This window comes from Danio rerio, chromosome 21, assembly GCF_052040795.2.
Source record: "Danio rerio strain M-AB ecotype USA chromosome 21, GRCz13ab, whole genome shotgun sequence".
Classification (NCBI taxonomy): Eukaryota; Metazoa; Chordata; class Actinopteri; order Cypriniformes; family Danionidae; genus Danio; species Danio rerio.
Window position 1 is genome coordinate 12893017 of NC_141041.1, and position 22295 is coordinate 12915311.

The 22295-nt window shown below is 37.5% G+C and overlaps 1 protein-coding gene across 2 annotated transcripts in view; it reads left to right on the forward strand.

Annotated features, from left to right (window-relative positions):
* Positions 1 to 22295, forward strand: part of pcsk1 (proprotein convertase subtilisin/kexin type 1) — a 43321-nt gene that overhangs the window by 14510 nt on the left and 6516 nt on the right. For both annotated transcript variants that reach the window (XM_087299063.1, NM_001137662.1), the window contains 10 exon segments: positions 277 to 423; positions 2450 to 2526; positions 9353 to 9441; positions 9742 to 9914; positions 13534 to 13746; positions 14268 to 14368; positions 17039 to 17272; positions 19040 to 19197; positions 21845 to 21978; positions 22071 to 22232. In XM_087299063.1, coding sequence (XP_087155189.1) covers positions 277 to 423; positions 2450 to 2526; positions 9353 to 9441; positions 9742 to 9914; positions 13534 to 13746; positions 14268 to 14368; positions 17039 to 17272; positions 19040 to 19197; positions 21845 to 21978; positions 22071 to 22232 — 1488 coding nt within the window.

Sequence of the window (22295 nt, forward strand, 5' to 3'; positions counted from 1 at the left end):
TCTCTAATATCTGACATGGCTCGCCCCCTTCAAGCCACAATTGTTATATGCTCTTGAGCTCAACCACTCTCAATGGCAAATCTGTGATAAAAATTGACACGCTACTGGCTGTTTTATTTAAGTAGGAGGAGCTACTCTATGCCCCGCCCTGTTTTGATATTTTAGGTCATGTTACATCACACATTAAACAAAAAAAAAGCACATTTCAAAGCACTAATCACGGTACCTTTAAATAAATTGGGACACAGCATCAGTTTTCTCATTTTTGTTTTCCAGCAAGACACCCGGACATCATCATCCCTTCCCAAACTAGACCTGCATGTGATCCCCGTCTGGAAGAAGGGCATCACGGGAAAAGGAGTGGTCATTACTGTACTGGATGACGGTCTGGAGTGGAACCACACCGACATTTATCCAAACTACGTAAGTGACACCTACTACAACTAGACTACTGGTATAGGAGGCCACAAACAAACCAAAAACAAAAGTAGCTATTTTGGATGTGAAAAATTTAACGTGTCCTATTTACACAACTCTGCAATGAGCCCAGCTTTACTTTTTTTTGCACTAGAGAAGACTTATGAATCATAGCATAATAGCAAACATCTGTCTCCTGTTAGGATTTGAGTAAAGCATGGCATCAGCTGTCGCTCGGCTTTTGGCTTGTTTACACACAGCAGTCTTATAAAAAAAAGCTTAAATTGAGACTTGTATATTTGATGGTATTAATGAAAAGACTGAAAATACTGAGCTTTCAGTGCAGAATAGCACTAAAATTAATTATTAATAAGGCATACATTGTTATTTGCATAAACTCATTAAATCTTAATGTTTTCAGGTCACTTTTTAAAAAAAAGAAAAAGTCATATAAATAAAATTAAACGTGTATAAATAAAAAATATATACTAAAGTAATAAAGATTAATGTTAAATAAATAAATGTTAACCAGTTACCTTAAGCCAAGGGTGTCCAAACTTCGTCCTGGAGCAACGGTGTCCTGCAAAGTTTAGTTCCAACCCCAATCTTACACACCTGGGCTAGCTAATGAAGCTCTAAGAGGATTTCTAGAAATATCCTTGCTGGTGTGTTGAGGCAAGTTGGAGCTAAAATCTGCAGGATACCGGCCCTCCAGGATGGAGTTTGGACAACCCTATCAAAACCTTAACCAAAATAAAAATGAAAACAGAAAACACACAAAAAATTGAGTTAATGTTAATTACATTTCAAGCAAAATATTAATGTTTTTATAGCTTGTTTGAACTATTAAAATTGCTGTTTTGATAGAAAAGAAAAAATTTCCAGTTACTAGTAAAACTTCCAAATACAATTGTATCATATATAATAGTAATTACATCCCAATTTTTGTATTAATTTTTTTTTTTTTTGCAATTTACTCCAATTATAAAGAGCAGTACCATGTACCAAGTATCTCATGAGGAAACATAAATATTAAAATTTTTGTCAGCTCAGTGGCCAAAATGTTCAGTCGTACAAAAATGTACCATTTTTAAAAGGAGTTGCATCAGACCCCACCTCTAAACTTTAAACCATCATTATTGGGAGAACAAATCGTACTAAAATGAGATTTTTAAAAAATTCATACGAATTAGACACTAAATCAAAAAGTTATGAATTGTTGTGAGATAGCGTTGGTTATACAAAGACACTACTATTATTTTCTGTGTATGATAAATACTCACCGGCCACTTTATTAGGTACACATTCCTAGTACCTGGTTGAACCCCCTTTTGACGTCAGAACTTCCTAATCCTTCGTGGCATAGATTCAACTAGGTACTGGAAATATTCCTCTGAGATTTTGGTCCATATTGACATGATAGCATCACGTAGTTGCGGCAGATTTGTCTGCTGCAACAGTCAATATTACGAATCTCCCATTCCATCACATCCCAAATGTGCTCTGTTGGATTGAAATATGGTGACTGTGGAGGCTATTTGAGTACAGTGAACTCATTGTCATGTTCAAGAAACCAGTCTGAGATGGTTCATGTTTTATGGCATGGTGCGTTATCCTACTGGAAGTAGCCATCAGACGATGAGTACACTGTGGTCATAAAGGGAAGGACATGGTCGGCAACAATCCTCAGGTAGGCTGTGGTGTTGACACAATGCTCAATTGGTATTAATGAGCCCAAAGTGTGCCAAGAAAACATCCCCACACCATTACACCACCAACAACAGCCTGAACCGTTGATACAAGGCAGGATGGATCCATGCATTCATGTTGTTACTGCCAAATTCTGACCCTACCTGGCATCACAGAAATTTGCACTACTTTTCTACTTGCCTAAATGCATTGAGTTGCTGCCATGTGATTAGCTGATTAAAAATTTGCGTTAACGAGAAGATGAACAAGTGTACCTAATAAAGTGTCCGGTGACTGTACATATGAAATCACTCATTTATCCTTTCTGCTTTCCTCACTGCAGGATCCTGCTGCTAGCTATGACTTTAACGACAACGATCCGGATCCCTTCCCCAGATACGACTCCACCAATGAAAACAAGTGAGTCAATCAATCTCTAGCCGCATGAATGGACGGAAGACCTCAAGAGATCTTGAGATCACAACTGTTGATCCTGACCTGATAAACCCAAGGACAGATTTTCCCAAGCCTTTGACCTTTCAATTATGTTAAGCACCACACATACTGTACAGCAATACGGGACATGATTAGAAAATGTTATGGGCCTCTGACTGGCACAGTTGCCCTCTTTAAAGAGATTTGCAGATTTATTTACATCATGCCAAATCTGTTGAGGGAGAATTAGACTGCAGATGTGAAGGGAGAACTGAGAGTGTCAGTAGATCTGATCTGAGAAGGTCTGTTGTCCATCAGGGAATGAGTGTAATCTCGTCCAGCGGTATACGCATCACTTGTGCAGTCTTACATAAGAGGATCAGAACACAGACACACACATATTTGAGCACCAAGTTTTGTCCAAAATACATGTTTTACTTGGATTTTAATTTTATCTAACCAAAGTAATTTAATTAATTAGTCATGGTCTGTAAAACAACATTTTACCTTTGAGTAAATGTATTTTTTTCCTTGGGCAGAATAAATATTTGATTAATATACATTAAAGTGGGCGGCATGGTGGCTCAGTGGTTAGCACTGTCGCCTCACATTAAGAAGGTTGCTGGTACAAGTCACAGCTGGGCCAGTTGGCATTTCTGTGTGGAGTTTGCATGTTCTCCCTCTGTTTGCATGGGTTTCCTTCAGGTGCTTTGGTTCCCCCTACAGTCCAAAGACATGCATATAGGTGAATTGAACAAACTAAATTGACCTTAGCGTATGATTGTGTATGTGAATGTGAGAATGTATGGGTGTTTTCAAGTACTGGGTTTCGACTGGAAGGGCAAACACTGTGTAAAACATCTGCCAGAAAAGTTGGTGGTTCATTCCGCTGTGGCGACCCCTGATAAATAAGGGATTCAACTGGAGGAAAATGAATGAATGAATATATTAAAGTACATTATTTATTTTCTGCCTAGTCAAAACTATGCTTTGAGGGTAATTTATAAATTTAGCTGGAACAAATTACAGTAATGGTTTAAGCTGGTCTAAAGCAAGATTATGCTTTGATCTAAGGTTAAAACAAGGTCGTTTTCTTCTTTGTACTAAAATTAAATTATATATTTAGTGTCACTTAAACAATATTTTTAGCTTTTGTGTGGATGTTTTCTTGATCACAATAAATAGTTTTGATTTAAATTAAATGACATTTTATAGTTTGAACCAAAGGTAAATAATACTTTGAAACAATTAATTTACTGTATGTTTTTATTAGTTCAAAATATACATTTTATGTACATTACACCATATTGTAATGTGAAGTAAGATGTTGACAAGGGAGTGCGAATCCAAATGCAGGTTTATTGAGAATGGTCAGGCAAAGCAATGGTCACGATCAGGAGCAAACAGATGTATGCAGGCAAATCCAGAGTCGTAGTCAAATACATAGGTAGGGCCAGACAGAATCTGAGGAAATTTTTTGCTATTTCTGCGCAGGATTTATGCAGAATTATTTTAGGAGTATAATAACTAACCTTAATATATGAAGTAAAAAGTAATACCTTTTTAATTTTTATTTAATGTTTACAATGCAAATCCAATTAGATCCAGGAACAAGTGCGTGTGAGCGGTGCATGACTGGATTTTGTAGTTCTTTTGCTGGCAGATTTGTGAGACTCCAGCGATATGTATGGGCTAGATCGTTGGTGACTGTGATATACAGTTGAAGTCAGAATTATTAGACCACCTGAATTATTAGACCCTCTGTTTATTTATATATATATATATATATATATATATATATATATATATATATATATATATATATATATATATATATATATATATATTTTACAATTCACAAAAGTTCCATTTTATTCCATTTTTTTTCTTTGTTTTTCATTCATTCATCCATTCATTTTCCTTTGGCTTAGTCCCTTTATTCATCAGGGGTTGCCACAGCGGAATGAACCGACAACTTATCCAGCATATGTTTTACACAACAGATGCCCTTCCAGCTGCAATCCAGCACTGAGAGACATCCATAGACACTCATTCACACACATACACTACGGCCTATTTAGTTTATTCAATTCACCTATAGCACATGTCTTTGAACTGTGGGGTAGCACACTTAGGAAACCCAGCCGGGACTCGAACCAGCAACCTTCTTGCTGTGGGGCAACAATACAAACCACTGAGCCACCGTGTTGCGAACTTATTTTTTAGAGATTTTTTTATTATATCACAAAACCTATAAAACAATGCAGAATATTAACTTATATAATATTTATAATATTATATATATATATATATATATATATATATATATATATATATATATATATATATATATATATATATATATATATATTTCCGTATGTACCTTCCCACCCCGACATTTGTTAAACCAAAATAATATTTTAAAATAATTTATAATACAATCCTATATATATATAAAAAAACATTTAAATTGGCATGTTATTTCATTTACAGCTATTAAAAAGATCACTTGAATATTTTCTGGATTTATGATTCATAGGTATGTGAAAATTAAATTTCCTGATGATTTAAAAAAATTTAAACTAAAAATCATAATGTAGAGCTTTTGTTTGCATTAAATATCTAAAAAGGGTGCCATGTTTCAAACATGTTTATGCTTTTAACATGGTACTTCTGTGTTAACTTCAGTCAGTTTGAAAAAAAATCTGACTAATAGTAATATTTGATAGATATTAATAAATATTTGGAAGAAATGTTATCAGACCTTTAATGCACACTGCATATTGTTGTTTGTCAGTGTCTCCGATCCAATTAGTGCCATTGGAAAATCTCTAACTTTTATAATTTTACATTTGAATACAGGATTGGGCAGTATGATTAATTGCGTTCATTTCTTGATCAACTCATTAAATTCGCATTCGTGAAATTGAAGCTCTCCAACAACAACACAAAAAATGCACATAAAAACAGAAACACTCATTATTCCTTCTCCATGTGGTCGCGTGTCTGTGAATGACTCATACTGTACACACACAAACAAACACTCATAATTATTCGCGCACACACTCTTCAATAGACACGCATGATCGCTCATCCTCTCACCCGCCCATGTCAACATAGTCTTTTGTCAGCCGGGCTCAAGGTGCTTTGCCATAATTGTCTGTATGGTGTATCATGCACCAATAACTCACTGATGGCTTCAGATGACGGTTATTATGAAGGAGGAAAACAAATAATCATTAACGATCTTTAAGATCAAGCAAAACTGCAATCGTTTCAAAAAAATGACTCCTTGCTTGCTAATTCAACAGTGAATCCATTGCTAGTTTATTATGTGACATCAGACATTAAGTCTAATTTTCCTCTGTAATTTGTGCAATGATTAGTTGTGACTGCTATGAGAAGGATTTTTTTTGAATAACGACACAGAGTGACACAGTGGCTCAGTGGTTAGCACTATCACCTCACACCAAGAAGGTCGTTGGTTCGAGTCCTGGCTGGGCCAGCTGGCATTTCTGTGTGTTTGCTTGTTTTCCCCTTGTTCGCGTGGGTTTGCTCCAGGTGCTTTGGTTTCCCCCACAGTCCAAAGACATGCGCTATAGGTGAATTGGAGAAACTAAATTGGCCGTAGTGTTTGAGTATGAGTGTGTATGGTTGTTTTCCAATACTAGATTGTGGCTGGAAGGGCATCCACTGCATAAAACATATGCCGTAATATTTGGCGGTTCACGAAATCAGTGACCAAATTATACAACTAGCATCTACTCAAAATACACTAACACCCATTAATCAACCACCCAAACACAATATTACTTATTTAAAAGTTGTCTAGCTGCTGTCTAGAACACTTAGCAACAACCAAGAACATCTTAAGAACCTCATTGCAACCATTATTGGCAGTCACCCAAACTATTTTATCAATCCCAACCTTCTTGAGTTCACCAATCCACCTAGCAACTCTATAGAACACCTAGAAACACCCAAGAACATCCCAACAACCACCACCTATCAACCACATATTACAAACCTTAGCAACCATCCAAAATACCTTAACAACCCCCTTGAACACACTAACAGTGACTTAGCAACCATTAAGGACACCCTAGCAACCATCCTAAGCACAATCACAAAATCAGGGACCAAATTATAGATCAGGATCTACTCAAAATACACTAACACCCATTAATCAACGACCCAAACACAATATTACTTATTTAAAAGTCGTCTAGCTGCTGTCTAGAACACTTAGCAACAACCAAGAACATCTTAAGAACCTCATTGCAACCATTATTGGCAGTCACCCAAACTATTTTATCAATCCCAACCTTCTTGAGTTCACCAATCCACCTAGCAACTCTATAGAACACCTAGAAACACCCAAGAACATCCCAACAACCACCACCTATCAACCACATGCTACAAACCTTAGCAACCATCCAAAATACCTTAACAACCCCCTGGAACACACTAACAGTGACTTAGCAACCATTAAGGACACCCTAGCAACCATCCTAAGCACAATCACAAAATCAGGGACCAAATTATAGATCAGGATCTACTCAAAATACACTAACACCCATTAATCAACGACCCAAACACAATATTACTTATTTAAAAGTCGTCTAGCTGCTGTCTAAAACACTTAGCAACAACCAAGAACATCTTAAGAACCTCATAGCAGCCATTATTGGCAGTCACCCAAACTATTGTATCAATCCCAACCTTCTTGAGTTCTTCAATCCACCTAGCAACTCTATAGAACACCTAGAAACACCCAAGAACATCCCAACAAGGCAACAACCACCTATCAACCACATGCTACAAACCTTAGCAACCATCCAAAATGCCTTGACAACCACCTGGAACACACTAGCAGTTACTTAGCAACAATTAAGGACACCTTAGCAACCATCCTAAGCACAATCACAAAATCAGGGACCAAATTATAGATCAGGATCTACTCAAAATACACTAACACCCATTAATCAACCACCCAAACACAATATTACTTATTTAAAAGTCATCTAGCTGCTGTCTAAAACACATAGCAACAACCAAGAACATTTTAACAACCCTATAGCAACCATTATAAGCAGTTACCCAAACTATTTATTCAATCCCAACCTAGTTGAGTTCACCAATCCACCAAGCACTCACTTAGCAACTGTATAGAGCACCTAGAAACACTCAAGAACATCCCAACAACCACCTAGCAACCATCAATATCACCCTTGAAACAACAGAACTTGGATCCATGTAGTAATCACACTAGCAATGACTTTGTAACCATTAATGACCTTAGTATTTGACCTTACCATTAATGACCAATCCCAACCTTCTTGAGTTCACCAATCAACCAATTATCCTCCTAGCAACTTTGTAGAACACCCAGAAACAACCAAGAACATCTTAACAACTGTCTAGCAACATCAGTAGCACCCTATAGACCAGGGGTGCCAAACCTTTTCTTATGAAGGGCTAAAAGTGAAGAGAGAGATTTATGAGAAAAGAGAAGATTTATTCAGCACATTTCTAAAGAAAATGGTTTTAATAACTCATTTCTAATAACTGATTTATTTCATCTTTTTCATAATGACAGTAAATAAAATTTGACTAGATATTTTTCGAAACACTTCTATACAGCTTAAAGTGACATTTAAAGGCTTAACTTAGATAATTAGGTTAACTAGGCAGATTAGGATAATTAGGCAAGTTATTGTATAACGATGGTTTGTTCTGTAGACTATCAGATAAATATATAGCTTAAAGGGGCTAATAATTTTGACCTTAAAATGGTTCATAAAACAATTAAAACTGCTTTTATTCTAGCCAAAATTAATCAAATAAGACATTTTCTAGAAGAAAAAATATTATCAGAGATACTGTGAAAATTTCCTTGCTCTGTTAAACATAATTTGGGAAATAATAAAAAAAAGAAAAAAAATTAAAAGGGGGGCTAATAATTCTGAATTCAACTGTAATTCAATTTATAACACAATGGAGTCAAATGCTGAATACACTAGCCAAGCTGCCTTTGCCTTGATTTGCTCACTGAGGACTGAATTGTGGTCTTAAAAAAAAGGATTCATTTACAACATTTAATTGAAATATTTGCTTTTTTTGTAGCTTAACAGTAAAATAAACCAGAAAAAGGTTACGATAATTTAGAAATGACAATGTGTATTAAAGGATTAACCCAAACTCTTCCCAAAATTCCCCCTCTCTTCTCAGATAGGATGATGGGCCGAATCAAAGCTTACCATGGGCCAACTTTGGCCACCTAGTTTGGGGATCTTAGCTATAGACACAACAGAATCTACTGTGCAACTGTGTAGTAATTGATTGGTAACAGATTTAACAGAGTAACATATTGGATTGTGTTCCTACAGTTTATTTTAGTTATACAGTATATGTATGAATAGTGTATTAGAGTTAATTTGATGATTATTGTTATGGATTATTATTTATTGTTATGAATTGTTACTTATAATTGATGTAGAACAGAAAAGGGGTCACTTTAAATAAGCATGTGCCTTTCTCTTAAGGACATCTATAAATTAAAATAGTTTTGTATGTTGTTGTATTATTTTGCTTTGTTTATTAGTTTTATTGTAGTTTTTTTGTTTAAATGATTAAAATATAGTCTAAAAGTCAACAAGTAATTCCCACAAAGACAATCCTTTGGCTATATTTGGCTATTGAAAATCTGTGTCGCTCTTCATATTTAGGTATAATGAGTTTTAAGCATGCCAGTTGTATTAAATTCGAATGGAACCGAATTGTAACCATATTGTCTGGTGTTTGTCCTCAGGCATGGTACCAGATGTGCTGGAGAGATTGCCATGCAAGCAGACAACAACAAATGTGGCGTTGGAGTGGCCTACAACTCGAAAGTGGGAGGTTTGTTTCATTAAGCTGTCTTTTTTGTATCTGTCATTCTCTGCTTTTGCTGGTCAGGTGTGTGTACCCTGCAGCGAGGAGATGACAGCATAATTATATAAGAGCAATGACCTGTACAACGAGTCATACACGTACATAACCCACCTGTCCATGTCCATTTGGACATAAAAGCTTTAGTAAGTCATAACCTAATAAAGCAGCACAGATTACACGATGCATTTAACAGCACCATTCAATCACTTGTACACTCTTTCTCTCGACATCTCAGTGAAGGTCAGCTATTGTGCTTCTCATCTGTAGGGATACGAATGCTGGATGGAATCGTGACTGATGCCATTGAAGCCAGTTCCATTGGTTATAACCCTGACCATGTGGACATCTACAGTGCTAGCTGGGGTCCTAATGATGATGGGAAGACTGTGGAGGGGCCTGGACGCCTTGCCCAGAAAGCTTTTGAGTACGGTATTCAGAAGGTGAGAATCCACAGGAAAACACTAACAACCACAAAGCACCACATACATTTACACTACATTATCTACCATCACAACACTATGTTATCCATCCAGAACACACCCAAGACCATTTGGAACAACATAACAACCACTTAACAACTAGCCAGAACATGCCAACCCTGCTAAAAAATCCAATCTAAACCAGCCTAGGCTGGTTGGCTGGTTTTAGCTGGTTGACCAGGCTGGTTTTAGAGGGGTTTTGGCCACTTCCAGCCTGGTTTCCAGCCATCTCCAGCCTGGTCTTAGCTGGTCAGGCTGGGAGATGACCAGCTAAAACCAGCTTGACCAGCCTAGCCAAGCTGGGAGTCCAGCCAAAACAGCTAAAACCAGCCTGACCAGCTAAGACCAGGCTGGAAATTGCTGGAAACAAGTCAGAAAATGTCCAAAACCCCTCTAAAACCAGGCTGGTCATCCAGCTAAAACCAGCCAACCAGCTGGTTTAAGCTGGATTTTTTCAGCAGGGAACAACTATCAACTAACCTAGCAACTAGTAGCATTACTCTAGTAACTATCCAGAACACACCCAAAACAATTTAGAACAACATAGCAACCACTTAACAACTGGCTAGAACATGCCAACAACTATAAACTACTAACAACACTCTAACAACAATCCAGATCACCATAACAACCAGAGCACACTGCCAACCATTTAGCAAACATCATAGCAACCAGTTTACAACCACCCAGAATGCACTAGTAGCCATCCAACACATGCTAGCATCTACCAAAAACACTTTCAATCATCTAGAACAGTGGTCACCAAACTTGTTCCTGGAGGGCCGGTGTCCTGCAGATTTTAGCTCCAGCCCTAATCAAACACACCTGAACAAGCTAATCAAGGTCTTACTAGGTATGCTTAAAACATCCAGGCAGGTTTGTTGAGGCAAGATGGAGCTAAACCCTGCAGGGACACCGGCCCTCCAGGACCAGGATTGGTGACCCCTGATCTAGAACATAGCAGAAACTTCGAAACCACCTTATCAACAACACACTAGAAACCATTCATAATACCCTAACAACCAGAGCACAGTGCTGACCATTTAGCAGTCATCTAGAACATCATAGCAACCACTTTACAGCCACCCCTAATACACTAGCAGTCATCCAACACACGGTAGCATCTACCAAAAACACACATTCAGTCATGTAGCAACCATCCAGAACACACTAGAAACCGTCTAAACCACCTCAGCAATGACCACAAACACACTAGCGACCATCAAGTATACCCTAACAACAAGAGAACACTGCCAACCACTTAACAATCATCTAGATTCCAGAAAAACCTAACAATTACTTTACAACCACATAGAACTTACTACCAACTATTCAAGCAACCATCAAGAACAACCAAAACACTAATTTTAGTTAGTTCCATTCATTCATTTTCCAACTTAGTCCCTTTATTTATCAGGGGTCCCCACAGTGGAATGAACCGTCAACTTATGACGCCCAATTTTATTTTAGTTAGCGAAAATTTTTTGTTGACCAACAGTTTTCGTTGTAGTTTTAGATTTTGTTTACTAAAATATCCTTGATCAAAACCACCATAGAAATCACTAAAAACAAACTATCAACCATCTAGAATACCCTAACAACCAAAAATCTAGCAAAGATATACAACTCCCTAACAAATCCCTTTAATCACCCAGAAAGCACAAGTAACCAGTTACCATCCAGACATCTAGAATATACTAGAAACTCTTCAAACACACTAGCAACCATCCAGAACACCATAACAACCAGAGCACACTGCCAACCACTTAGCAATCATCTAGAACATCAAAGCCAAAACTTTACAACCACCCAGAACGCACTAGACTAGTAGCCATCCAACCAAGGGTTTGCGAACTGAAGAGGGGGAAGTCTGTACCACAGGGCTATTCAATTGGTGGAGAAAATGTGACCAAGACATCAAAAACAACCGCTGTAGTTGTGAAGTGACGTGCGTCTGTTCAATAGAGCACAAGCAGCAGTTGAAGGCTGCGCAAAGTGTGAGTCACTTGACAACAAGCGAGTGGCTTGAGCAGCTGAAAACATTTGGATACGTTTGTAGAAAAGAAATGTTCAATGCACTGATATCGTTAATAGGGATGCAACTATTAGCCGATTCCACTATTAACCACGCTTTAATTAATTACGAATTAAATGAAATTCATTAGAAAGGTTTCTCGACGCCGCGATTCTGTTTCACGCAACACAACTGCTGCAACTAAACAAAGTTATGCCAGTACGCACACACGTTGGATTAACTATAACAGCAGGCCGCTCTTCTTATTTGCGCTTTTGCGTTTTTTCCGCACGCAAGTTATTATTTCTAATGGAGAAGTGCGCATGTTGGGAGCGGTGTGCCTGTGACTTGCAAGTGGGGCGACGCACTCGCGCACTCCAGGTAGACACAGTAGAAATGATCTCACCTAGTATCGGTGAGTTGTGCGTGGCTTTCAGTGCAATGTAAACGAAAGATACGTTAGACGAATTATTTAACATGATTATGTATGTACGAACGCAGATGATAACAACAGTTTATTTAAATTCTTTGCTAATATGTTGCTTAAATTAACATTAGACAAATACAATTTTTTATTTATTTTTATTTTATGTATTTATTCATTGTTCTGTCATTTATTTTCATTGTAAAATTATCACTCATGTTTAAATCAAAAACTGTTTTTAAGTCAAAAAAGAGAAATTGACTATTGTTTGTTTTTATTAATATTTTGTGCTGTATTTGATTACTGAGTGGCGATAAATAACACTAAAATATGAGCAGTTTTTATGTGATTTTCTAAACTAGGAGTGTTTAGAATTTAATAAATGCCTAATAATGGTGATAACCGTGAAACCATGATTATTCATCAGACTAATCGTACAACCAAAATCTATAATTGTTGCATCCCTTATTGTTACGCAGTAAACAATATCATATGAATGTGTTTAAATGTAGAAGAAGCCTACTTCAGCAATGCACTGCTTTTGTTGTACTTTGAAATACAGCATTTGAATATGTTTGCAAAATAAAAGCCTATTGTACAATGCAGTGATGGTATGTAGTTTAAAATTACAACATATTAACGTTTTAATGTAGAAAAAGCCAACGTTGGTGTCTTAAGGAGCAAAATACAGCATATGGGCTCTTAAACTGCTGTTGTGTCATCACTTATATTGCAAGTCATGGGGGTGAAATTCCGGGAGATAGAACAAATTGGCAGATGGGTCTGAAATAGGGGAGACTCCCCTTTTGTGTTGGCAGGTATGGCTACCCTCTCAGAAAAAAATAGTATGTTGTACCAAAGAAGGTACAGACACTTGTCACTGGGGCAGTACCTTTTCATGGAACAGAATTGTACTGTAAGACAAAGAATCAAATTTGTACCATTGCAGTTTGTACCCTCAAGGACATGATTTGTACGGGGAGAACACACAAGTAACCAGCAACCTTCGAGAATGCCCTAATGACCAGAACACTCTAGTGACCATCCAGCAAGGATTCAACAACCACATAGCAAATGCAATGTTTTACTTTAACACAAACCCATTATAACCTAATAAGCTGTAAAAAATGGTTTTGTTCCAGGGGCGTGGTGGTAAAGGCTCCATTTTTGTGTGGGCGTCTGGTAACGGGGGTCGACAGGGCGATAACTGTGACTGTGATGGATACACAGACAGTCTGTACACCATCTCCATCAGCAGCGCATCCCAGCAGGGTTTGTCCCCGTGGTACGCTGAGAAATGCTCCTCCACGCTGGCCACGGCCTACAGCAGCGGAGACTACACCGACCAGAGAATAGTGAGTCTGCAGTTAGATGTTTTTCCTGTTATTATTGCATTGCTTATGGCAGGGGTGTCCAAACTCGGTCCTGGAGGGCCGGTGTCCTGCATATTTTGTTCCCACCCCAATTAAACACACCTATACCAGCTAATCAAGCTCTTTCTAGGTATACTAAAAACTTCCAGGCAGGCGTGTTGGAGGAATTTGGAGCTAAACTATGCAGGCCCTTCAGGACCAAGTTTGGACACCCCTGGCTTATGGTCTGGAATGACCAAATTATAGTTGAAATCAGAATTATTAGCCCTCCTGAATTATTTGCCCCCTGTACATTTTCCCCCCAGTTTCTGTTTTATGAAAAGATTTTTTTCAACACATTTCTAAACATAAACTAAATTCTAATAACTGATTTCTTTTATCCTTGCCATGATGACTGTAAATAATATTTTACTAGATAGCATAGATTTTACTGCTGTTTTTGTTTGTCCTCCGTTTGGGTTTTGTTGTGCTAGCATGTCATCTTTTATCTATTTGTCTTGCAGACTAGTGCTGATTTGCACAATGAATGCACAGAGACACACACTGGCACATCTGCATCTGCCCCACTGGCTGCTGGGATATTTGCACTGGCTTTGGAGCAAAAGTATGTCAAACATTTAGCATTTTGCACGTTATGTTAGAATTTTAGTACATCAGTTTGTATTGTAAACTTTATTAAAGGGCTCATGTAATGCCATTTTTGTACAACGTAAAACAATCATTGGTGTCTTTGGTTTTTTAGCTCGAAATACTTTATTTATTATACCCTGCTGAAAATGTCAATTTTAGGGTCAAAATATTGACTGGTTAAACTGTTTGGTACATTTGAGCTGTTTTGCATATGTGCCTTTTATTATTACTGGTATTGAACTGGTAAAAATTCCAGTAGATCAACAGTTTCAGAAATACTCAATCAACAATCATGCCACTAAATTGAATCAATAAGTTTCAGCAGATCTTCTTGCCCACATGCCTAAATGCAGTTGGTGCCACGTGATTGGCTAATTAGATACAGTTGAAACCAGAAGTTTACATACACTCTAAAAAAAGGAGCATAACCATTTTTGAAAAATGTCTGATAGTAAATCATACTGAACATACTGTATACTATTTTAGGTCGGTTAGGATTACCTAAATGATTTACATTTGCTAAATGCCAGAATAATGAGAGATTTTTTTTTTTGAGAATTATTTAATTAACTTCTAGACAGTTAAAAGTTTACAAACATTTCCTTCTTATTTTTTTAGCTTTGCTTTTAAACTGTATAACTTTGGTCAAATGTTTTGGGTATCCTTCCACAAGCTTCTCACAATAGTTTGAAGGAATTTTGGCCCATTCCTCCTGACAGAATTGGTGTAACTGAGTCAGATTTGTAGGCTGTCTTGCTCGCACAAGCTTTTTCAACTCTGCCCACAAATTTACTATAGGATTGAGGTCAGGGCTTTGTGATGGCCACTCCAAAACATTCATTCTGTTGTCCTTAAAACACATTTGAACTAATTTGTTAGCATGCTTAAGGTCATGGTCTGTTTGGAAGACGCATTTGTGGCCAAGTTTTTCCAATTTCCTGGCTGATGTCTTGAGATGTTGCTTCAGTATTTCTACATAATATTCTTTCTTCGTGATGCCATCTTTGCTGTCAAGTGGACCAGTCCCTCCTGCAGCAGAACAGCCCCACAACATGATGCTGCCGCCCCCCTACTTCACAGTTGGTGGGATGGTGTTCCTAGGCTTATAGGCTTTTCCTTTTGTCCTCCAAATGTAACACTGGTCATTATGGCCAACAGTTCAATCTTAGTACCATCAGACCAGAGGACATGTCTCCAAAAATTAGTCTTTATCCCAGTGTAATTTAGCAAATTGTAATCTGACTTTTTTGTTGATTTTGGCTTGTTGATTTTCCCATGTTGTCACACAAGGAAGCAGCGTGTTTGAGGTTTCCTTTAAATACTATTCTACAGTTGTGCCTCCAACTAACTCAAATGTTGTCAATTAGCCAATCAGAAACTTCCAAAACCTTGACACCATCATCTGAGCTTTTTAACAGAGGAAATGTTTAGTCACATTAACATCTGACTTTTTTTTTAAATAGTTATGTGCCTTTATATACAGTGTATGTAAACTGGTTTCAACTGTATTTGCATTACCAAGCATAAAATAAAGTAAATTTCATTTAAATGAAGGTGGTCAGAAGGTGTTGCTAGAAGTTGAATCAGCTGACGTTAAGTTCATTAGTTTAAGTTAAAAGTGTGTGATCCAATTAGATGGACATTTTATATGTAATCAAATACCTGCTTATTATTTTGAGTGTACATTTCAGTACAAATCTAGATGCACTAAAAAAAGACTTACTGCTTTTTCAAACTACTTAAATGAGCTGAATCTTCTTGCATTTTTTTGGGGGGGCACAACTGAACTGTTTTACGTTCAATCCACTTAAATTTGTAAAAACAATTGAGTTAACTTAATCGATCTGCATTGGGACAACATGGAGTTGCAACATAGGCTCAATCTGAAAATGTAGCCCTATATATGTTTCTGGAGATCGCAAATTATGTAGCCAGAGCTACATATGGCTGCATTTTTGTCTTTGAAATGAATGCTACAGGGCGATATGACACTGTTCCTTTTCTCACTTACAAGTTAACTGCTTAACTCCGAATGGTCGGCTTTTGCACTGTTACCAGTTTGTCTAGTTACAGTAGCTCACCGTTTACGTCAGCATACTTGAGACGCAGAGGAGTTGACCATGACGACAGGGTTCGGTGAATGCCGGTTCCAAAAACTGGGTAGAACAAAAACACAGGCCAATAAAATAAACAAGTAAATAACAGGGTGTGAATGTGGTAAAATATGAAAACATGGTAAAAATCAGGCTAGGGCTTTTCGTTTTTTGGATTTTTTTTTTAACTGTCAGTTGGGTTTAGGGAAGTGGATGGGTGGGTCAATCTATGCTTTTGAAAACACTATTGACTGGGTTTAGGGAAGGAGGAGGTGGGTCAGTCGATCGCTCAGTCAGTCAGTCGACAGCGGCACATGAGAAGAGCAGACGTAAATGGCACTCGCAAGATAAATTTGAGATTTTAAAAAGCATACACAGTGTCCTCTGTTGGATTTGCGAAAACAAAAACTGCAAAAAAAACGACCTCCTGGGATGTATTTTGCGATCTCTAGAAATGTATATAGTGGTACGTTTTCAGAAAGAGCCTGAATTGAGGAATTGTGTGGAACCCAGAATTTTTTTATAGTGTGTTTTTTTTCTCTCCACACTAGTCCCGATCTGACATGGCGGGACCTTCAGCACTTGGTGGTTTGGACGTCTGAGTTTGACCCTCTCGCCAATAACCCCGGCTGGAAAAGGAACGGAGCTGGACTGATGGTCAACAGTCGTTTTGGGTTTGGTCTCCTGAATGCCAAAGCCCTGGTGGACCTGGCCGATCCTAAAGTCTGGAAACACGTTCCCGAGAAGAAACAGTGCATCGTCAGAGATGAGACGTTTCAACCAAGGTAGAGTTTGCTTCTAGATATTAAAAAAGCACCAATTCTTTTTGCTTGCAGTTGAGACAAAAGCAGAGTTTTGACAAAGCCACCCTGATCTCCTGCCATCTGCTGCCATGCTATTCATTAATAGCCCCATAATTTCAGCAGAGCCAGTATGTGTGCGTGTGCATTTACGCCCATCTGTTTCTTCTTTACAACTGCTTTTGTGATTCAAACGGAAGGATTTAATAGGACGCTATATTTGGGGAATTAACAACTGGAATCTGGTTTTGACTCATGCATTGTTTTTCCTCTTACATTTACGTCATGAAATTCTGGATATTGTGAGGCTTAGCTGGAATAAAAGTGCACCTGAACAGATGTTTCATTTTCCTGGAACTGCATTTCTTGATGCTAATGCAAATGTCGGGACACGCTATAATTGTGTTTATTGCATGCCACGCAATAACATAAAGTGCAAGCTGCCATTGGCAAATTCTCAGTGGAATCTTTTTTTTTTATTTTTGGGCATGTGATGTAGCCTAGATAAAGCATTATGGAATGAGAAAGTGGGACACACTATAAGTTGTGCTATACTTTATGTCTAACCATCCATCCATTCATCCATCCATAAGGTCATGTTTTAGCATGTGTGCATTATCACCATGGCTCTTGTTTGATGCAAAGTCCGTGGCTTTCTAGATAATCTGTTGGGATTACAGTTCATATCACTCATGCATATCTGTCCAGGGAACAGTAGAGAGAAAAAAAATCCCCTCATAATTGTTCAAACTCATTCATAGATCATGATGATGATGTTATCATATTTTAATGTATTTATTTTTTTCTGTATTTCATTAAACTTTTTAGATATAGAGCTTTTTAGATTTAGATTTTAACAGGTTTGGGAATATTGTTTAAAAAAATTAAAGAGATATTGCATGCATGGTGGCTTAGTGGTTAGCACTGTGGCCTCACAGCAAGAAGGTTACTGGTTCGAGTCTTGACTTGGCATTTCTGTGGGTTTCCTCCGGGTGCTCTGGTTTCCCCACAGTCCAAAGACATGCACTGTAGGTTAATTTGATTAACTAAATTGTCTGTAGTGTATGTGTGTGTGTGTGTGTGAATGTGAGAGTGTATGAGCGGCTGAAAGGGCATCCACTACCTCAGAGGTTCTCAAAGTGGGGATTGGGACCCCCCGAGGGGTCGCAGGACAATGAAGGGGGGTCGTCTGGTGATTTTCAAAAATCAATTAATTTTTATTAAACTTTAAGACTTACTGTATTTTATCAATAACCTACTGATGAGAAAAAATAGTCGTTTATAGTTACTATAAACTATATAGTTACTATAGGAGCTTATAGTTACTAGTACTATTGGATTGCGACTTCTCGGGTAATTACATTATACTAAAGACACAGCAATACTGTCAGATGCAGCAGATTTTGTAACACCAGGTTAAACTTTCTAGTCCATTTACAGCACTGACATACATAAAAAAAACAACAAAGAATAGACTCGGGTCTATTGGTGTGTGTGCGTCATTGCACACAAGGTTTCTGTATTTATAACCACCACCTCAGAGAAAATTGGGGGTCACGAGTCACTGGCATTGCCATTTTGGGGGTCGCGGGCTGAAAAGTTTGGGAACCCCTGCACTACCTAAAACATATGGCGGAATAATTGGTGGTTCATTCCGCTGCGGCGACCAATGATAATCAACTAAAGGAAAATGAATGAAGGCTGCCAGCATGTGAAATGATATTACAACCTGTGCTTTTTTTGTGTTTACAGACCATTGAAGGCTGCGGGCGAGATCTCCATTGAGATCCCTACTAAAGCCTGTGCAGGACAGGCAAATTCTGTCATGTCCTTGGAGCATGTGCAGGTGGAGGTGAGCATTGAGTATACAAGAAGAGGAGACCTCCACATCACACTCACATCTCCATCAGGTGAGACTTAAACATTCTTATAGTCATATTCACTGTTAAAAATGAAAGTTTGCTGGTTATTTACTCATCTGAGATGTAGGTCACTGTTTCTTCTGTAAAAAGTTAAATAAGCGTATTGAAGGTCAAAAAATATTCAGGCAATACATAAAATAAGGGTGTCTGTTGGGTCTTAAAAAGTCTTTCAAAGTAGTAGTATTTCAAAAAGTTTCAAAGTTTAGTATTTCAAAAACTAAATTGTAGGCTTTAACAAGTTTCAAATTCACTGAAATGGTGTTGTAGGTCTTAAATACAATGACCAACAATTAAACCTCAATAAAACCTTAAGTTTTTATATTTCAGTTGTTTTCATTGCAAAGAGACATAATTCACAACAACGTTAGACATTCATAAAGCCAATTTTTTCACATTAAATTTCTTAATCAGGGAAAAAACGTAAGCACAATTACATGATTCCTCATCAAAATACCGGGCCTTAAGAAAGGGCTCTTAAAAGGATCTTAAAACGTCTGACTTTGATGAAACCTGTGGAAACCCTGATTGAATGGCTTCTGGTGATACATAAATATGATCAGTCCGTACAATAACCTATACATTTTCATAAACAGGAAGCTTGTGCTTCCGACTGACACGATCATGCTTCGGAATATTTGCTGAGGCTTTAAATTAAAGTTAATAATTTTGTAAATGTTCAGTTTCTTTACATACTGATCCTTTTGCTTTGTAAGACCTCATTGTATTATCAGGAGCCACAGGGATTAATTATGTTTTGCCTGTATATTTTTTTGTACTATCAAAGAAGCAGCTTTTAAATCACTAAATATTAACTTCTTTAATATTTGTGACCCTTCTGAAATGTTTAAAAATTGACATTATTATCTGAAAGCTCAATAAATCTTTTTTCATTGATGTATTTGTTTGAATAGGACAATATTTGGCTGTGATACTTTTATTAGAAAACCGGGAATCTGAGGGTATAAATATTGAGAAACTCGCCTTAAGTTTTTAGCAGTGTACAATGCTAATCATATTGGGTTTTAATCAAATTTACAGTACGATATTTACTAAATACATTTCTGGAGCATGATCTTTACTTATTATTCTAATGGCTTTAAGCATAAAAGAACAATCTATCATTTTGACCCATACAATGTATTTTTGATTATTGGTAAAAATATAACTAATTGATTTTGTGGTCCAGGGTCACAATTTATTGAAGAAAAAAGTTAGATCCATCTTATATATGTTTCTTCATATATACCTCTTTACAAGGTTGACCTGGCCAAGAGGTCTGCAGCAAACAACTTTATGAAAAAAGAAAAAGAAATAAAAAGAAATAAAAAATGTATAATAATACAGTTTAGTCTTTCATCAAGTGAACTATCCCTCTAAACTTTAACAGACACTGGGCCCTATCAAACACCCGGCGCAGTGTGGTGCAAGAAGTGGCGCAATAGTCTTTTGGTAGTTTCAGCTTGGCGCAAGAGTGGTTTTGAGGCGTTGCGCTACGCTGTTTAAATAGCAAATGCATTAGCGCTCATTTGTGCGCCCATAGGCGTACTGGTCTAAAAAGGAAGGCGTTCTAAGGCGGACTGCTGGCGCATTGCTATTTTGAGAAACTATAATAGATTTTTCATTAGACCAAAACAAACCCAGTCTAAACTCCGGCGCAGAGTTGCGCCTCGCTTACACACTGCTTAATACGCACAAAAGAGCAATAGGCAAATATCTTTACATATGAAAAAATTTAAATATTAAGAATATGTATAGGATATAATAAGAATAGATATAGGATATAAATATAAAGGATTAAAATATTACAAAACATATTATTTTCTAGCCTACATAAATATGAAAAATCACTGCTTTTATGTCTTCTTCATCTCGGGAGGCTTTTTCAGTTCATTCATAACAATTTGCTTTTGTATAATGTTATTATTATTAGCAGTATTATTTAATATAATCATATTTATATTTGTTTTATTAAAAACAAGCCTAGATTTGCCCACCTGTTAGGTTTAAGACCATATGGGGCATGGCAGGTGTATTTGGAAATAACTCAGTATTTTGACCACACTTGGTCATTATTGTTGATTTATTCGTTTGCTAGAAATTAGAACTAGAAATAGAAATTTAGAAATAGTTTTGAAACGAATCTTTGCGCTTAACAAACGAAATTAATTATTTATAGGCTAATTGATGTCTGTGCGTAAAGGTTTCCCTATCCAAGAGCGAATGTGAAAGTAGATCATTTATCTCTCATTCTCATGCAGTAGATGCTCTGTTTAACAGTTTTCTGTTAAAAAACTGTTAACTGTTTACTTGTGAAATGCTCATTTTTTCCACTTAGACTTACTTTGCGTCCTGTAAATAGCGAATGCGCTCTTGGCACAACGCAGCTGGGTCTTAAAGGGAATGGGAGATGAGACTCTAATTGGTTTACTCTCAAAACACACCTATAACTCATTAAGAAAAAAAAAAACTCAACCCTTTTAGACCATGCGCCGCGGCGCAAAGCAGATTTTCCCGTCCGTAAATTAGCAAAAATGCGTTCTGACACGCCCTGAAAGCATTTGCGCCCTGCGTTTTGCACTCTGCTCATGGACCGTCAAAATAGAGCCCACTGACTGTTGTTGTTTTTTTCCGTTAGGTACCACTACAGTCCTACTGGCGGAGAGAGAGAGGGACACTTCATCTAATGGTTTCCGAAACTGGGCCTTCATGTCTGTGCACACATGGGGAGAGAATCCCACTGGCACTTGGATCCTGAAGATTACTGATACGGTAGAGACCAGCATCCCTGAACTAATATCTAACAAATATGAGCTTTCACTAATCGAAATACTTTTTCATCTCTCTCTTTCTGTTGCTCACAGTCAGGACGGATGGAGAATGAGGGTCAGATCATCAGCTGGAAGTTAATTTTGCACGGGACGTCTGAGAAGCCTGAACACATGAAGAAGGCGAGAGTATACACACCGTACAACGCCGTACAAAATGATCGCAGAGGAGTGGAGCCGATGGAAGACATGATGAAGGTCAGAACAGGAGAAATGTCAATGTGTATATACTCTCTCATTACAGCCTAATATGCGCAGCCA